The sequence below is a fragment of the Callospermophilus lateralis genome, chromosome 4, assembly GCF_048772815.1.
Source record: "Callospermophilus lateralis isolate mCalLat2 chromosome 4, mCalLat2.hap1, whole genome shotgun sequence".
NCBI classification, from domain to species: Eukaryota; Metazoa; Chordata; class Mammalia; order Rodentia; family Sciuridae; genus Callospermophilus; species Callospermophilus lateralis.
The window spans coordinates 153433848-153452836 of NC_135308.1; the positions used below are offsets into that span (position 1 = coordinate 153433848).

The window sequence follows — 18989 nt, forward strand, 5'->3', positions numbered from 1 at the left end:
ACACACATATAGCAAGCGCGCACGCATGCGAACACACACTCACACACACACAGAGAAGCAAGAAACCAACATTTGGTTGGAAACCCAGGAAATGCAGGCATTTAGGTGCTAAGAGCCATGTTCCGGATGTCCACAAGGACCCTGGCAGCTGCACTGCTATACTTCATCTAACCCCCTGATACAGCTGCAGAACTTTAGACAGACCCATCTTTATTGCCCTATCAAGGTCATCCTGAACTGTTCAGTCTTGAAAAAGAAGCCCAGGAGCTTCTGATGGCCTTTCAGGGTGCCTCTGCACTTGGGACAAAAGAATAAGCTGGCTCATCTCCCTGAGTCTCAGCTAAGAGCAGGCTCAAGGGCACCATGATGGGAAGAACACAGGTTTGGAAACCAGAGGACTCATTCTTCCTATTTATTGACCACCCACTACTTATTAGGAACTGTAGACGGCATAATATAGTAAGAAATTAGTAAGACCTTGAAAATTTTATAATCTAGGACAAGGATCAGCAGACATGTTCCATAATGGGCCAGATAATATGTTTCAACTTTCCAGGCCACATACTTGCTTTTCACTTAATTCCACCTTTGCTGGGCAAAAGCAGCTTTATATAATATGTAAACAAATGGTGAGGCTGTGTTCTAATAAAACTTTATTGACAAAGACAAGTGGTGGGCCACCTGGCCCAAAGTCCTGTAGTTTGCCAACCTCTGGTCTAGGAGATGAGAGTTCCAATCCTAGTTCTGTCAGTAATCCATTGTGTGGAGATAGGCAAGTGGCTAGCAAGTTCACCATTCAATAAACATCACCAAGTGTTAGAAGTGTGTCTATTATGCTTATGACTCTCCATTTATACTGACTTGTGCTGAGTGACCCTAACCTAAAAGCAAGTACCAGGTGTGGCAAGGGGTGGGGGGCTCTCTGTGACTAGTGAGTCAGATAGGCAGCTCTGCGCCTCAGGTTTTCCCCACCTAGAGAATGCGGCTTGTCCTCTGTGACTCCAAGAACAGGGTTCGTGTTGAAATGACAAAAGCCTTCCTGAGGTCTGCCCCCGCTCCAAAACCCTGCACATCTTGTGAGAACATGTGTGTGATCAGAAGCCCACGCGTGGTACCTTCATCCAGCCCGGGTGGTAGCCTCTCAGAAACCCCAGAATCACCTCGTGTGTCCATGTCCGATGGCGTGGGAGAGCGTGGTGCCTCTGTGACCCACCCCTTCATGCTGCAGCTCAGAAAACTGAGGCCAGAGAGGTGATTAATTTGTACAAGGCCCTGAAGGGTCCAGCAAAGGGTGGAGAGTCAGGGCTGCTTCTGCAGACAGCCAAGTGCATCTCCGAGGCGTAACCACCCCACTTCTCTCTGCCCCCCACAGTTCCTTGGAGTCACAGAGCTCTCTGCATACTGTGAAGGCTACTTCCTCAAAAACATGATGGTCCTCATCGAAAATGAAGCATTCAAGCAGCTCCTCTATGACAAAAACGGCGAAGGAACGGGCCAGGATGTGCTCCAGGACTTGCAGAGGACGTTGGCCATCAGGATTCAGTCCATCCACTTGTCGTCTTCCAAAGGTTCCATCGTATGAACCCCCAGCAGAGCGAGGGCTTCCCGGGTCCTCTCCGATTCTCCTGCTGCAAAGGCTTCCCACAGACACGCACCAATTCCACCTGGCGTCTGTTTTTGGCTGAGCCAAGGAGCTGCCCCAACTGCCGGCTTCTCTTGAATAAGCAAACTCGGCTCCCACGCTCTCCAGTTGAAACCCAGAGACGTTCCCTGGCGGGCAGAGCTTGAAGGTCTCCATGGGGCGGCCAAGCCAACTCCAACCTGGGACCGTGGAACCCCGGTCACTGGAGACCACTGTCAAATGAATGGCTTGAGGCGAAAAGCCCTTGAGGTTCTGACTGACAGCTGGAGGACCTGACAATGGTACCAATTCCGAAGAGCCTGGTGTTAGATGTTCAAGACCTGGGTAGCCGCATCTGGGTGGCTGTCGATCATGGTAGCTAATCGGTGAGGCTGTTACCCATAAGAGGAAATCATCTGGCCAATTTTTAGGGGCGGGAACTTTTTAAAAATGTTCATAATATAACAAAAACAGGGCAGTCTTGTCGTTTCAAATATATTTCTAAAAGCTTAACAGTTCATTTTTAACTGAATTGTGTTTAGGGAATCTATGTTTCGAGATTACTGTCTTCCTTTTTTTCTTAAAGCAGTTAAGTCGCAGGTCCACACTGCATCTGACAAATTATTGCTGATATTCTACACAAGGTGAGATCCTCTTGCCTTAGTGCTCATGGTTACACAAAAGAGGTGCACTGCCAATAATTATCTCTAATCCAATAGTTGAAAACAACCTGCATGCTAATCGTGGTTTCGGGGTGAGAATAGAACACCCCCACATAACAAGACATGCATTTGCATGGACCCAAACCTGTACCATGTTATGTTTTGTGCTTCCCTTTTTCGGCAAGGTCAAAGTGTTCCATCACTAAAAGTCCACTTGGTGAAACTAACATATCCATTTCTTCTCCTGATTAGGAATGATTCTGGGGTGCTTTTGCAGAAATGTGTTCTTAGATGATGCTGGATGGGGGGGTGGGGGGAGCACGTCGGAGAATTTATTAATCCCAGAGCTTTCTCTGAATTCTCAGAAGATGTTAATAGTTTGTTATAGCCAGAGAGTATGACTATGTTAGATTATTTTTAAAGACCAAACATGTATGATAGAGTGGATACTTTCTGTATTCTGAGAGTGTACAGTATAGGGTTATCTATAATGAAAGTTTATATAGAAGGGTTCCGTTTGCTCTGCCATATATTATATATATACGAATATATATATATATAAGCAAAAGAGATTGGTGAAGTGCCACAATATTCCAAATAATTTTTGAGTTGCGGCCTTTTTTCTCATTCTTTGGTTGAAAACCTAGGTACAAGCACTTAAAACTAAGAGAAGACTTTTACCCTTTGGGATGGCAAAGTTTTATCAATAAAACTATTTCCTAGCATGCCCTTGGGAAGTTGCGCCAGAACCTAGATTCTAATGGAGCCGCTGTCTGTCTGTCCTGTTTGCTCCCTGAGCCTTTGATTGGAGCACCAGTGTCAAGTCTGCTTTAGGCCACCTGTGTCTACAGCACTGGCTCCTCTGTGACACACACACACCCCCAAGGCCTGTCTCCCACGTGGTCATCTGCAGACCTCCCCCAGCCCTTCCATCCACAGAGGGAGGAAACAGCTACCCGAGGAGAAGGCCACGTCACAGATTCGCAGAGTGCGCACACCTGCTGCCTGTCTTCAGAGAGGCGGTGGGGACATCCTTCCGCCTCAGCTGACCCCTCTGTGAATGTCTGCTGCTAGTTCAGGGTCCCCAGGCCTTGGTCTGTACCTTGGCAACTCCCACCAGGGCTTCTGTTAGTTTGGTGTGCTTTCTCTGTCATTAAAAGAAATGATTTTCCCAAGCCTTGCGTCATTTGTATGGTACACGTGAGCTTTTTACCCTACAGTTGAAGCCTGAGAACTTCCTCCGTTAAGATTGGAAAATATGACTGGGCAGAAAATCCAGGAGCCTGGAGAGACTAGATAGAAGGTGGCTGCCCATGTTGCTGGTGGGGGCAGGGGGCTGACTGGCTCCAGGGCCCAAAGTCTGCTTCTGGGTAATGGCCTGGGGTTTCCTTCCCATCAGGCAGAGGGGCTACAGGGACGGCCACCTGGGCCACTGCAGTGGTACTATTGCCCACTGTGGGGCCCTTGTTCTGCCTGTCCCTCCCATATCTTGATGACACTTTGGGGGGATGGAGGGACAAAGAAAGACAAGCCACCTCAACATCATATACTCCCACTGAGGACAGCATAAGATGATGCCACTGGACGGGATGGGGGCCTGGGGTACAGGAGGGACAAATAGCTTTATTCTTAAGTGTCTTCCTCCTGAGGTCAATCCTGGTCCCCAACTGTTCTGCCTGGTTCCTGACCCCACCTGAGTCTTACCTAGTCCCCTGGCTAGGCCACAAAGGCCCACCAGAAGCTAGGGAGAAGCCAGGCTATCCGAGGACACTAAGCCATGCAGAGCTGGCTGGTGCAGAGCTGACCCCACCCCCCACCCCCAGAACGACTGCTCACCCCTGCAAAGCAGCCCAAATCTGTTTCTTCTTTAAGAAGCAACCAAGTGCCACAGGCCAGAACTCTGAGTCAGGCCAGGAGAACAGAAGGTGGATTTATTTTTGACGGTGCACCACCCTCTGCACAGCCTCCGGCGAGCAAGCGTTTGAACTGTTCCTTTCAGGAAGATCAAGTGCGTGTGGTGGCATTTGACTTTTACTGTCTGACAGGCGGCTTGGTCTTTGGGGCCTCAGCAGAGCCTGTCCAAGGGCTCCTTAGCATCTGGGAGGTGGGGAGGCAGGGAGCCCTGCCTGCCATGAGCCCCCTCCACCCCGCTATTTGCAGCGGGACCCTAGAAACAGTGGGTGTGTGTAGCTGGCCAAATAAACCCCAAGGCCCAACTCCGACTCGGCTTCTATGCCCACGCCAGAAGCAGTGCTCTTGTGTTCGATGCCTAAACACCCATCGTCCATTCTACTCAAAAGGGACACCTCACCACCAACAGAACGAGTGCCCCTCACAGAGGCCCCCTGCAGATATGGGAAGGAGGGTCAGCCCCACAGGAGGGCAAAAAAAAAAAAAAAATGTTCCTCCTGCTGGGGGTGGAGTCCAGACCTTTTATCACAGGGTTAGAGTTAGGGTTAGGGTTAGGGTTAGGTATCTTACTGACCCGGGGTTGTTCGAGGAGTTCACTAGTCATAGGGTCTCTGTCTTAAGAATTCGGTGCTCACCTCTCTCTACCCCACCTTGCATGGGCCACCTCAGTCACAGATAAAGGTGGCAGAAGTACCTACCTCCCACCATCCCTATCTCATCTCCCTTTCCAGCTGACCCCTAGCAGCCCTTTTCCTGGGTCCCTCCACTTGAGAGCCCGTTCAGGAAAATACGTCCAGGGGAGACCAAGTCCAAGTGCCTAGCCATGGACTCGAACCCAAGCCAGTTCCCAGCTCTTCAGCCCCAGACTAGCTTTGAGACAGACACGGGACAAGTTACTCATCTAATTTGCATTTTCTTCTTGAAAACTTGGGTTGAACTCTCATAACTCGTTAACAGGGCATTGAGAGGGTTAAAGGAGGCATTTTGCCTGAGTCCTGCGCTGTTAGTAACAGAGAAAAGTTCTTTCCAAGCTTCTAAGACTGAGAAGAGAGAAGGAGAAAAATGTCAATTCATACCAGGAAGGAAGCTTAATGATTTTTGCCTTTTGATTCTAGAACTTTCTGTAAGAGCATTTCCCGTGACAGTTTGGGATTCCGAGGATTTTGCTTCTTATTCCAGAAGAATGGGGAAATTCTCCCCAAACTGGGTTCTTTGGTAATTCTTCCCTGGAACAGTGCCTCAGCCAAGGTCATCTCTCCAGAAATGTTTAAAACACCCGAAGCCAAGTTCAAATGGCTTTGCTTTCTTGTAAATATGGTATTTCCTAAATATTAGCATTGTGGCGGGGGGGGGGGGGGTGAGCTCTTGGAAACTCCCTGTGGGCTCAGGAATGTGAGGTTCACACTTGGGACTCAGGTGACACAAGACTCCCGTGCTGTAGGTCGAAGATCCAAGGCCCCTCCAATGGCCTAATACCAGAACCAGCTCTTAATCAGGGCTTGAGGAGCAAGTTCTGCAGAGAGAGAGAAGGCAGTCACCTCCCAGAAGCAACCCTACTGCATGTCAACTCCAGGAAACCCTGGGGCAGCTGCCCTCATTAGTCGCAGCTAAGTCCCCACAGCCTGTCCTGCCACGCAAGCATGTGGACACTGACCCCACCCCGCCACCCAAAGGCTCCCTGATGAAGCTGTCACCTCCTTTCCTCCCGATCCACAGGGCCCCGAATAGAGCAGCGCGTGCCTTCGGACAGCGCCACTGAGGACGGAAGCGGGTGTGAGCCTATTTTTTCACCCCCCTTAAAAATAACCCAGCAGATTTGGAACTTCCTGCTTGAGAGGAAAAGAAAATAGAACTCAGGCTCCGTAATCACAGCGCACTTTAGCTCCCATTCCTGATGAGCAGTCAGATAGCGCCAGGATTAGCTCTGAATTTGAAAAGACAATCTGTCGTTGTGAATAGGCAATTAAAAGAGATGCCCTTGCCCTGCCGCTTCCTCGCTGCTGCTCCTCGGAGCTGACTTCTGGATGAGTCTGGAATGTTAATGCCGCCTCCAACCTCTGAGATGCCAAGGGTGGAGGCTGGTGGCCATGAGGGTCCCACCCCTGGTCCTGCTTCTGCCCCCTGCTGCCTGGGTGACCTTGGGAGCCCTCTCCTCCCTTGTGCACCCGATTCCTCAGCTCGAAAGTGAGGGTGTCTTCAAGTTGATGATCTGACGGGGACATGCCGCCCTCCCCTTACCACACTCACATAGGAGCCTTGTGATAGCACCAGGTAACGGGATAGAACATTCCGGATCACATCCAGGAAGACGTAGAGAAAGGGACCTCAACCTTCAGGAGAACGGGCTTCCATCACGAGAGCAGATGGAAACCTCAGAACTGGCTCCGAGGCCATCTTACTCTAAAGATTGTAGCTCACTAGATCATGGCCACAATGCTTCTCTCTCTCTCTCTCTCTCTCTCTCTCTCTCTCTCTCTCTCTCTCTCTCTTATTTTAATATTTTTTTAGTTGTAGATGGACACAATATCTTTATTTGTTTTTATTTTTATCTGGTGCTGGGGATCCGACCCAGTGCCTCACGCATGCTAAGCTGCCGCAGTCCAGCTGCAGCAAATTAAGGGTGGGGGAGGTGACGAACAACTTGTGTCTCAAAATGGCCATTTTTCCTCTTGCCCTATCTGCCTAGGGACGAGCAGATTTGCTCCCGTCCTATCTATGGACGGGCAGCTTTTTTTTTCCGTCACTTACCCCCGAGTTTCAGGCACTCCCCGTACGGGCCACCAAATACCACAGTCTGGCTGGGCACAAATCACAAGCCACTGAAGCAGGAACAAACTTTATCTTTGAACTCCACCAGCAACAACTCCCAAACGCCAGGAACCAGCCACCCGCAAAATCCTCTCCAGAAATCCCTCCTCCTGCACTTCTCCAACCAATGGGAACTCTCGGGGAATCCCCACAAGAACTCCAAAGTAGCTCAAGAACTCAAAAGTAGCGGCTGGGCCGGATAGTAATGCCTCGCCTGTCAACCAATACTGTTGGCAAAATGCCAGGGGCCATACCGACTGGACTGTGGCTCTCAGCACTAAGCAAGTGCTCTACCACTGAGCCATAATCCGGGTCTCCTATTGTCTCTTTTCATTGCTTGTTTTTGAAGGGAGGGGTCCTTTTTTTTTTTTTTTTTTTTTTGGTACCAAGGGTGCTTAACCACTGAGCCACATCCTCGGGCCTTTTTTTTCTTTTTTTTTTTTTTTTTAATACTTATCTTTTAGTTGTAGTTGGACACAATGCGCTTATTTTAATTATTTTTATGTGGTGCTGGGTATTGAACCCAGTGCCTCACACATGCTAGGCAGGCGCTCTACCACTGAGCCACAACTCCTCCAGCCCAGGATCACTTTTATTTTGAACTAATTACAGATTTAACAGGCTGACGATAACACAGAGGAGTCCCGTGCATCTCACCTAGTGCCCCTGGGGGTGGCGTCTTATGTGAGTCTAGCACAGTATCAAAACCGGGAAGCCGACATGGGTACAGTGTGGGTTGGACCCTCTGACGGCACATGCAGACTTGTGTAGGCACCACCACAAGCACTACTCCATCACAGAAAGATCTGCCTCCCCTCACCCCTTCCTCCAGGTACTGTGGCCCGTACACTGGCAGCCACTCATCTGTTTGCCATTTCAAAAATGTGACATAAAAGGAACCATATAGCAAGTCACCTTTCAGGACTGGCTTTTTCCCACTCAGCCTAATGCTCTTGAGATCCAGCTGAGGGGACTGCATATAACAATTGTTCATTCCTTTTCATTGCTGAGTAGTATTCCCTGGAGTCCCATCTCATTCTCTCACTTCCTCTCAGTTTCTGCAATGTTGGGGATGGGGGCCTGGAGAATGCTAGCCAACTGCTCTACCACTGAGCTACAGCCACTTAAATGAACACAGGAGCATGTCAAAAAGGGTGGCAGAGAGATCAGTCCACTCTGGCAGCCAAGTCTCTTAGCCATCACTCTCGGAAAACAATCGTCTCCTGAGCACTAATCACGGATTCTTCCTCATCCTAATGAGCATATAAAAAGCACCTGTAGGTAACGCTGTGTCCGTGATGTTAGTTCAGTACATCTGAGTCGATGATAGGTCCCTGAGGTCCATCAGTCCACCTGGGCTAAATGGTCCTCAGCTCTGTGACAAGGTCCTTCTATGGTCCACCGACTTTCAGACATCTGGCTGATGGAGTCAGGTGGCGTTTCTCAAACTTACTCTGCATACAGTGCCCTGAGGATCCTGTGAAACGTGAGTCCTGGATGAGTGGGCCTGGCTTGGGGTTTAAGCATCCGGGTACCACGGCACGGCTACTGCAGCTAGTCCAGGGACCACCCTTTGAGTAGCAAAGGTATAAAAAAGAGAGAGAGAGAGAGAGAGATCCGAAATTGATCTCTGCTGTCAGACCCAGCTGCAGCTTCTGTGCTGTCCCCTGGCCTTTCTAGAATCTCCACCTGGAAGGTTGTTAGGACGTGGACACTCAAGACGTGTTAGCAGTACATCCCAGAAAACCGCTGGCAATCCCAGTTTGCAGGGCGAGGATCCAGTCTGTATGAAGCCTAAGGAATTACTTACACATAGGCTGCTCTCCCTTCCCTTTCCCTGGTCTGCCACTGGTCTACAGGAGACCTATCATTTCACAGGTACACACAGATGCCCTTGTCCACGTAAGGGACCCGCCTCCGCTGTGGCATTAAGCACCCACCTCTCTGTCCCTCTTGTATTTGTCCTTGCCTCTGGGTTGGCAGCAGAAGAAGATTCTTGTTTGTTTTTAGACTCTGTTGGGAAGCTTCCTTGTGCCCTCCCGGAGGGCCCCTGGGAGTGGGAGGGACACTCAGAAAGATCAGGAGGGGAAGAATCAAAGATGCTGTCCCTCCCTCGTCACGTCCACCGTGGAGAGGGCTGAGTGACGCATCTGGTTCAAAATGGCTGAGGATGACCTTGAGCTTGTCAGTTGTGTGCTGTGGGCAGGTTTGATCCCTAAGGCCTCATTACTTCCTTTCCTTGTCAAGGGAAGGGCTTCAAAGGGATCACTCTTCATGCATTAAAGATCGTGTCCGGGCGGGGAGGGAGCGCCCAGGCTGTTTTCTGTCGAACAGGTAATTAAGAAAGTACGGAGAGTCTGTTTTATAAAATTCTCTGGACCAAGCAATGAATCTCTGCCTCTTAAAAACTAGGGTTCGGGTAACCAGTGAGTTTAATGGAAGTCGGCTGTGCGGTGGGGTCGCCTAGAAGAGTGACTGCAGCCATGGGCCTGGCTGCTAGAGTGAGGGAATGGAGGTCCCCTCCGTGCACGGGAGTCACCTCTCCACAATTACACACTCAGCTCACGATTCCGTGAGTCAAGACTCCCAGCTAATTTTAAAATGAAAGGGGGTTTATCCAAGGATAGTAGAGGAGCCATACAACTGTTGACTGGGCTGGAGAAACCATTAAAGGCAAAGCCTTAGAAATAACTAACAAACCCTGATTCAGAGCTGGCACCATGAGGTCTTTGCGGTCGCCGCTGCCACCAAAACTACAGAGGCAGAAATGACTAGTGGCAGTTCTGCAGTTACCAGGAACCTAACTTCAGTGCCTGCCCCCGCTACAAGCCCCAATGCTGTTCCTGAACCAGGGATCAATCTGCGCCCCACAAAAAGCTCCATGGGATGAGATGCGAGCTCCCTTGGCCCTTGGCATCCCCTTCATAATCCAAGTTCCATTTGGGCGCACCCATCTGGCAGAACCAAGGTCACATGACCACATCTTGGCAGCAGGGAAGGCTGGCAGATCCAGTTCTCCCTGCTGTAAGGGAAACAGGACATAGACTGTGGGGTTTCCACAAGTAGAAAGTTGGTGGGTAGCTTCGAACATGACAAGGGTCCCCTACACTTGACAAAGGTCACAGAGAAACTGCAGCCTCGCCAGAAGGCAGTAACTGGAAGGTGGGAGAAAGCTAAGGAAGCAGGCTGTTTGGCCTGGAGAAGGGAAGACAGCAATGACCATCACGGCCATGCTCAGCTGGCAGAAAAGGCTCGTAGATCAGAGGAATCTGCTCCATTCAGGGAGGCCAGGGTATTAGAACTGATCCAACCGTGCACTCTTCCAAGAGTCAGATTTCACCCAAGTATAACTAAGAGCAAATGAACAGGTGATGAGCTCCCCATCACAGGGAGCATTCAAAAAATGCTAGTCAACCCTTTGATAGAAGTTCAAGCCATAAAGACCTTTAGAACTTCGAGGTCCCTACAACTCAGGGATGGCATTATAATTCATTCTCTCCTGATATGAATCATTTATTTGGTCTCAGAAAACGGGAATCAATCTTGACGGAGTTCATGTAGGATTGGTAATGACCTCTCTCTGCCTTCATTTTTTTTCTTTTTTTTTTTTTGCCAGCACTGCATTTTATTAAAGGCTGCCACCCTATTTATCCTCATCAAATTAGTGGGGCAGCAGATCAATTCATCATTCTTACTTACCTAATGCAGAAGGAAGAGAAATGGGCCACAAAACCTCACCAGCTGGGGAGAGAACAGTAGCCAGAAGCAATCCGGGCACTGAAAAATGGGACTTCTTTTTATAAAGGAGAAAAAAAAAAAAAAAAAAAGATTTCCGTGAATCAATCAAGTTAGGAAGGGGCCGTTGTGAGGGCCAAAGGGAATCTGGCCTGTGAACTTGCATGGATACCTCTTGTGCATTACTTATTTAAAAAACAAAACAAAAAAAAAAACTTACTTTTCGTTTGAATTGTTTTGCCAAACAAACACAGTGAAAACTTTAGTCTGACTAATTGTACAGAAAATAGAATTTGCAACCAGTAGCAAACATAACAGGATAAACCTAAGTCCCTGGCAAGCTGGATCTCCATCAGCAGGTCACCCAGATCCCCCCTAAATGGCCTCATGGATGGAGAGGTTCTAGGAGACAGAGGCACAGATCAACTAGCCCCATTAGAATCACAGGCTGCACCTGAAAAGGTCAACCATGAAAAGGAGAACCGATGGTATTTGGATCTTTATCACTACCCACAGTAGAGTCGTCTCTGCTTGCTGGCAAACCTTAAGGTGTGGTTTTCCTAAACCCATAGTCCCTGGGCATCCCACCTGCATCCTCCAGGGTAGGTTTCAAGTTCAGTGATTCTGAAGCCTCTGCCTAACCAGAATCTGCAACATAAACTGGGGGGAAAGGGTGCACAAAGTCACAATTGCTGGTGTCACCAATTAAGTCTAAAGCCCCAAGTGAAGGTGCCAGATCACCAGCGAGAATCCAGCTGCCCTAAGCCTCAGTACTGTCAACCACACTACAGGGGAGTTCCAACATCAGCCTGAGGATTCCTAGGGCTGCAAGGTCCAGGAGTTCCGGAGACCACAGCGGAATCCATTCCTATTCCGTGCTTCTTACGGATGATAGCCATGGCAAGCTTGGTGAGCCTTCTCACCAAGTCCTTGGCGCAGCTTGGCCTCGGTGAGATGCAAGTGGGGATGCTGGCCTCCGGGTCTTCAGGCCTTCGGGCTGCTGTAGACAGCAGCCAAGCTCCAGGATCCGTTTTCCAGAGAGGAAAACTGAGGTATAGACACTGGTTAAAAAGTAAGTAGCAGAGTGGAACACAGACCTCCACCTACTCCATCAGTCTGGTTCCTAAGACCTTCCGCACCGCTTCTCGGACCGCCTCACTGAAGGGGGACGGAGGGGGCGTGGGGGGACACACTGATCAGGGAGCAAGAGGAAGCCTCTGCCCTAAGACAGACATGCTTATGTGTGTCTTTGAGGAGCTACTTTGACAAAGCCAGTTGTTACCCACTGAGGTTGCTGGGTTCTTTGTCTGTGTTCCGCAAAGAATTGAAGAACAGGACACAGAGATACAAGCAAGAAGTGGGTTTATTGCAAAAGCGACGGAGACTTCTCCTAAGAGAAGGGGCCCCACCGCTGGGAGTTTTGAGTCTCTGGAAGTTCCTCCTTTCTCTATCTCCTCCCCTGTCCACGTGCTCCTCACTCTTATTGATTGGTGTCCCCTCTGTCCTTGCGTCTGTTTTAGTTTTTCTGTTGGATCCCCACTTGGGAGCAGGAGTATGGAAGTGTCTGTCTGGTTGCGCTCCCCACTTGCGTCCCCGGGCGCTTTCATCAAGCAGGAAGCGGACCTCATCCGAAGACCCTCTCCATGCTCCTTGGTTCTGGCCCTGCCCCTGACCTCCTCACTCACCACCTTGCCCTGGCTGCCCAAGCCCTTCTTCGTCTCCCTCACAACATCCTCTGGGTGAAGAGTCTCTTGTGAGTGCCGTTTGGGTTAGAATGGAGAGTTGAGTGGGAAGGACTCAGTTCAGATTGGCCAATATGTAGCAGGTACTGATCATCACTGGAACCACAGAAATCAAAAGATGGGACCTCTCAGAATGCTCCCCACCCTGCAGGCACAGCCTGGGGACCGAGGTGCTGTCGAGCCGACTCTTGGTGTAAAGCACTGTCGAGAGAGGTGGGCAGCCAGCCCCTGACCAGCCCTGAACGTCCGGCAGATGAGCCTGAGGTCACTGAGGTCATGGCCTCGCTCTGCAGGGTGCTGGGACCAGTAGGAGATGGGCCCACTTTCCGCTCTGCTCCAAGCAGCTTCTTTCCCAACTCAGATTTGGGCTTTTCTCCTACCAAACTGGGTCCCCAATCTCATTGGTAAGTAGAGAAAGTATCTGGGCCAAGTTCTCAAAAGGCAGGTTTCACCCCAGCTGCTCAGAGGTGGGCATGGCTCCCCAGGAGAACGCTCCCCAGAGGCCCCTCCTGGGCTGCCGGGCTCACTGTCGCCACAGAACTGGATGGGACGCCTCTTTCTAGCTTTAGGGAACAATCTTAATTTAGGGAGTTTGACTTCTAGTCTCTTATGAGAGCTGAGAAAGAGTCAAAAACTCAACTGCTCCTAGAGCTGTGGACATGAGAAACGCCCCCCACCCCCAGTGCCTGCTCACAATCCCTTCCTCTAAGGAGGAAGAAGGCACATCTGTGGCCAGAGACCCACCGACCTGGCTTCCTGTGTTCACTTCCACCAGGATGCTCTAAAAACAGATTTTGCTTTTAGCTGTAACTGTCCAAAAGTGAACTGAGACTAAGCCACCCCCTCCAAAAAAAATCCTTGGGGCCCCTTCTCTTACTGACTTTAAAAAAAAAAAAAAAATCAGTCTAAGCTGAAACTCTGTTTTGTTCTCTTGCATTTACTACTATACACACAGCATCTTGGAGATGCCTGGATTCTTGGGCGGAAGAGCGCAAGGGCAGATCGAGAAAGGCCAAGACATGAGGGTCCCTCTCTTTCTCTTCTTTCTCATTATCCTCTCTCTCCCTCTCTCCCTTTCTCCTTGCAAAACCAGGAAATAGGTAACTAGCTCTGCTGTCCACCCAGCAGGAAGCAGGACATGGGCCAGCCTACCAGTGGGGTTGTGGATTCAAGACTGAGCTGCAAGAAGGGGTCCTCAGAGTAGAAGCTTCCAGAAATGCGCCTTGAGTTAGAGGGTCCCACCCTGGTTATGATCACTGTGTGGGGTGGTCTCAGTACCCGGGCATCGCATGGCGGCTGTACAGGAAGGCAAGGGCTCATTAGGTAAGATGAGCAGGAAGTAAGGATTTCTTTTTTTTTTTTTTTTTTTTTGAGAGAGAGAGATTTATTTTTCAGTTTTCAAGGGACACAACATCTTTGTTTGTATGTGGTGCTGAGGATCGAACCCGGGCCGCACGCATGCCAGGCGAGCGCGCCACCGCTTGAGCCACATCCCCAGCCCAGAAGTAAGGATTTCTATCACTGGGAAAATCCTCTGATTGAGATGGGGAAGGGATGGTCCATCTGTGGCTCTGTCCACTCGGAACACAGGGAATCAGCAGAATTGACTTGAGCACTGGCCTAGGAGCCAGGGAGTCAGCCAGGCCTACTCAGGCTCACTGTCACTTGGGACTTGGGACAAGCAGGCAACTCCTCTGTTGCCCCCTCCTCCCGCGGCTCCTCCTGCTGCGTATGCATGTGTAGCTTTTTCCAGAATAAACGCTATACTCTCTTGCTTCTCAAAGTGGGGTCCGCACACCAGAACGCCGAGCCTGGCCTGGATCTATCACCACAGGCCCAGGGCCTGCTGAGCACACTGAGGTCTGAGGACTGACGCTCTGCTCTTCCGGGTCTCTGTGACCTGCTCCTCTCTCGGAGGATACTTCAAACAGTGCCCAGAAGCACAATCTGCATGAGGTCAGGACATGGGTAAGGAGGAGCGGGATGTGAAAGAAGATCCTTAGATATTCTCTTTATTCATCCATGAGAAGTCACTTTAAGAATTCCGTGCTCTCAGAAACATTTTCTGGTAGCCATGTATGTGTCCTTCTTTTGCCAAGGATTCCCCCCCCCCGTGGGTGTGAGATGTCTTTCAAGCCCTCTGTGAATGCCTCTTAAATCACCTTAAACGCTGCGTGGCCTTTCCCCTGCTGTCTCTGCCGAGGGGGGGTGTTATGAAGGGACCCTGACACACTGTGTAGGCAGTCACCGTTCCCGGCCCCTGTTTCTGCTGACCACTTGGTGAATTAGCAGCTTTACCAAGCGCTAGAGAGCACTCATTCCATCCTGGGGAAGGAGGCCACAGAAAGTCAGTTTCATGAATATGCATGAGATTTGCCAAAACCAGCTTGTGTCCAAAGCAGGACTGACAGGCCATAAAGGGGCAGGAGTGAAGGAGGAGGCTTCAGAGAAGGAAGTTTCTGGAAGGCTCCTGCTCAGACTGGATACAGAAAATTCACACGTAGACATCCTAAACCCCAACCCCAACATGATGGCGTTAGGACAAGGGGCCTTCAACAGGTGATCAGGGCATGAGGGTGGACCTCCCACGAATGAGATTAGTCCCCTTATAAAAGGGACCGCGGAGAGCTCCCTGGCCCTTCTGTCATGTCTGTGTGGGAAAACAGCTGGCCATGAGCCAGGACATGACACCTCATCAGACATGGAATCTGCTGTCACCTCGGTCTTGGACTTAGGGCCTGCAGGACTGTGGGAAGCACATGTTTGCTGTTCAGGCCACCCGTCTATGGTATTCTTGTTACAGCAGCCCAAACAGACTAAGAATGAGGACTCTTAAATGGTACCTTTAGGGAAGAAAGTCACCATCTGAAACATCTTCCTTATAAATGTCCTTTGAGAACATAAAACCAGTAACAAGAAATTGTTAGGTTTAGAGAATGTCCCCAGTTGCTAGCAATTCAGCCTTTAGGTTATGCCCCTGTATCTCTACTAGTGACCTTTTAAGTGGCACAAAAAAAGAGTTATTTACATCCAAAAGAGACCTCAGTCCTGTCTACAATGCAGCATGGAGAAAGAGTATTGGTCAATTTTCCAGATAACTCCAGGCCACCCCCGCCCCACTCCAACTACCCCTGTACACAAACCATCATCATGGCCTTTTCCAAAACTATCTGGCTGGGGAAATCAATCATGTTATTTGAGCTAGGTCAGCACATGTTATCACCTGGTTGTGAAGTGTCCCCACAAAGCTCCTGTATTAAAAAATATGTATTCAAGAAGAACTAACATCATTCCTCTTCAAATTATTCCATGAAACAGAAAAGGAGGGAACCCTTCCAAACTCATTCTATAACATTAATATCACCCTGATACCAAAACCAGATAAAGACACATCAAGTAAAGAAAACTCAGACCAATATCCCTGATGAATATAGAGGCAAAAATTCTCAATAAAATACTGGCATATCACATACAAAAACATATTTAAATGATAGTGCACCATGATCAAATGGGGCTCGTTCCAGGGATGCAAGGTTGGTTCAACATGCGGAAATCAATAAAGTTAATTCATCACATCAATAAAGACAAGAATCATATGATCATCTCAATAGATGCAGAAAAAGCATTTCACAACTTCAGAAAAACTAGGGATAGTAGGAACATACCTCAATACCGTAAAAGCTATATATGCTAAACACAAGCCAACATCATTATAAATGGAGAAAAATCAAAAGCATTCCCTCTAAAAACTAGAGCAAGACAGGGATGCCTTCTTTCACCACTTCTATTCAACATAATCCTTGAAACTCTCGCCAGAGCAATTAAGCAAAAGAAAGAAATTAAAGGAATACAAATAGGAAAAGAAGAACTCAAACTGTCCCTATTTGCCAATGATGTGATTCTATATTTAGAAGACCCAGAAAACTTCCCGAACTCATAAATGAATTCAGCAAAATAGCAGGATATAAAATTAAACCCATAAATCAAATGTTTCTATACATTAATGACAAATCAGCTGAAAGAGAAATTAAAAGAAGTATCCCATTCATAATTGCCTAAAAAAAATAATACAAAAGAAAAGAATAAAATACTTGGGAAAATGGGACTATTTAGAGGTGAAATAATTAGATTATTGATGAACCCAGCCTAACTCCGTCCTAAGATTGGGAGTCATCTCGTCACAAGGTTATGAGAAGTTCATTTCTGTTTTACTATAACACACTAAGCTTTCTACTGGGCCTCACCATCTGATGTTTAAACTTGCTGGGAATTCCTGCCCATGCTCTGGACTCAGCCATGCCTGGCTCTCCTTGACCACATAACAACCCTCCCCAAAAACTCAGGGCGCCTCATAAATTCTGATGTTGGAATCTCGATTGACTCTCTGCCTTGAAATGTTAAGCCATGTAGATCACTAACCTGCTATCTGCCTTTGTGTTACCTTTGCCAGAACCCCGTTAGCTGTAAGTTCCCACGACACCCTCTTGGTAACTCTTTGTGCTATCAAAACCTTTCTGGGCTGTTCTCTGGCCCGGCTTTGGGTGAGACAGCCGCGGGCCAGTTCTCTTGGGTACACTATATAAACTTGCTTCAGTTTGGTTGAAAATTGGAGTTGATGAGAGAGCTGTGACCTAATCGGTCCATCCTACTTTGAGTAGTCTGACTGGGCAGTAACTGGACTCAATGGGGGCATAGCTGGAAGAGGTGAATCCCTGGGACCTGTCCTGGAGGGGGTCTTCTCTATGGTCTCTTCTCCCCACCCCCCACTTCCTGAAACAATGGAGAATCATGTGGCCCTGAGCATCATGGTGCCAAGGTCACGAAGCTTGGTCTGGGACATGGCTGGAGTCTCCACTCACTGCGGATGACAGTAGTACTGAAGGACAGACGCAGTGCTGCTTCCCTGTCATTTACTGGAACCCAGGAGAGTTAATGTGAAGTCTCCAGCGACGAACCAGGTCACACCACCTTCAAGACTTGTGTCCAGTCATGCTCTGCTGCCCCTGTGGGCCATCCCACAATGGCAGACCTCTTATCCACACTTCAGTCCCCCAGAGGGACTTCTGGGACTTAGCTTCTTCCAACTGTGGTATCTTGGAATAGATCAGGGTTCTGGGAGGTCAGGACAAACTCAGATCCCATCCATTTCCCAGGCTCCAGGTATAAAAATGAAGAAAGGCAAAGCAAGGCTATAAAAATTTCTGTTCACTTGAGATATTTGCATAGAAGCAATCAATACTTCTACCTCCCAAATAATGGAATAGAATATGCTTGTACCATTCACGATACATTTTTGGAATTCATAAAATTGATATAATTTAATTCATAGTGCCTGGGGGGAGGGCAATAATGGGACACAACCTCTAAGATGCACAGAGGAAGTTTTCTTTTCTTCAGACCTGTCAGCGTGTCTCTGTAACTGTAAATATGACCTTTCTTGAAAATAATATTAAAGACCTAAATTTATAGCTCCTTCAGGCAATGTCAAAAACAAACTGCAAAAGTTCAGAGGCAGAAAATAACTGTGAAGGCATGAAATACTTACATATTTGAGTAATTCTGAATTTATAGTTAAAACAAAGACTGGAAATGCTGGGGAGTGTTCTAAGTGGTATGTGGGTGGTGTTATCCCATTGCACAGATGGAGAAAAGAAAATGCAGAGAGATTAAGTGACTCGCCCAAGGTCACACACAGAATCAGGAATTCACACTAAAGGATCAAGGCTCCAGAGGTCACACACTTAACCATTTGATACAGAGCCTCTAAAGAGCAGCACGAGGTAGTGCTGAGGGTAAGGTGCTAGAGTCAGACAGACAGTTCATGGTTTTATTTTGTTGTTTTGTTTTGGTTTTGGTTTTGGTACTGGGAATTGAACCCAGGGGCAGTTTACCACTAATCCACATCCCAAGCCCTTTTAATTTTTTTTTTTTTTTTTTTTTTTTTTTTTGAGACAGGGTCTTGTTAAGTTGCTTAGGGTCTCACTAAGTTGCTGAGACTGGCTCTGAATTTGTGATCCTCCTGTCTCGGCCTCCCAGGTTGCTGTGATTACAGGCATGTGCCATCCAGAGTCCTTGAGTTCCTTACTTTATCTAAAGCCAGTGTGCTCTACTGCAATATGAGCACAGTGGTCCCCCTATGGCAAGCGAGGGCATGTTGGGATCTGAGAACAAGCCCAGGGTTACACAGCAAGGATTCAGTCATCACAGCTGTGCTGAGCTCAGCTCCTGCATCCCCAGATTGATTAAAAATAAAAACAAAAACAAGGGTCAGAGACAGCAGGTGGGTTGCTCAGGGTCACACAGCAAACCAGTTATGGGCCTCAGGACATAAGGTCCTTTGCACATCACCAACAGCTCTAAAGCAATTGATCCAATCTAGTCCACGCTGTCCCCTAACAACATCTTTCTCAAGTTGTTCCTTCCAAGACTCCAGATAGGCTTCTGCTGACTTGCAGGGCCATGCCGCCACCCTCAGTGGTCATGTGCCAAAGTGAGTAAAGCAAGAAGGAA

The 18989-nt window shown here is 48.5% G+C and overlaps 1 protein-coding gene across 4 annotated transcripts in view; it reads left to right on the plus strand.

Moving 5' to 3' along the window:
* Positions 1-1756, plus strand: part of Abtb3 (ankyrin repeat and BTB domain containing 3) — a 257515-nt gene extending 255759 nt beyond the window's left edge. For all 4 annotated transcript variants that reach the window (XM_076853254.2, XM_076853255.2, XM_076853256.2 and 1 more), the window contains one exon: positions 1373-1756. In XM_076853254.2, coding sequence (XP_076709369.1) covers positions 1373-1582 — 210 coding nt within the window. In that variant the 3' untranslated portion in view covers positions 1583-1756. The remainder of the gene's footprint in view (positions 1-1372) is intronic.
* Positions 1757-18989: the final 17233 nt, after the last annotated feature.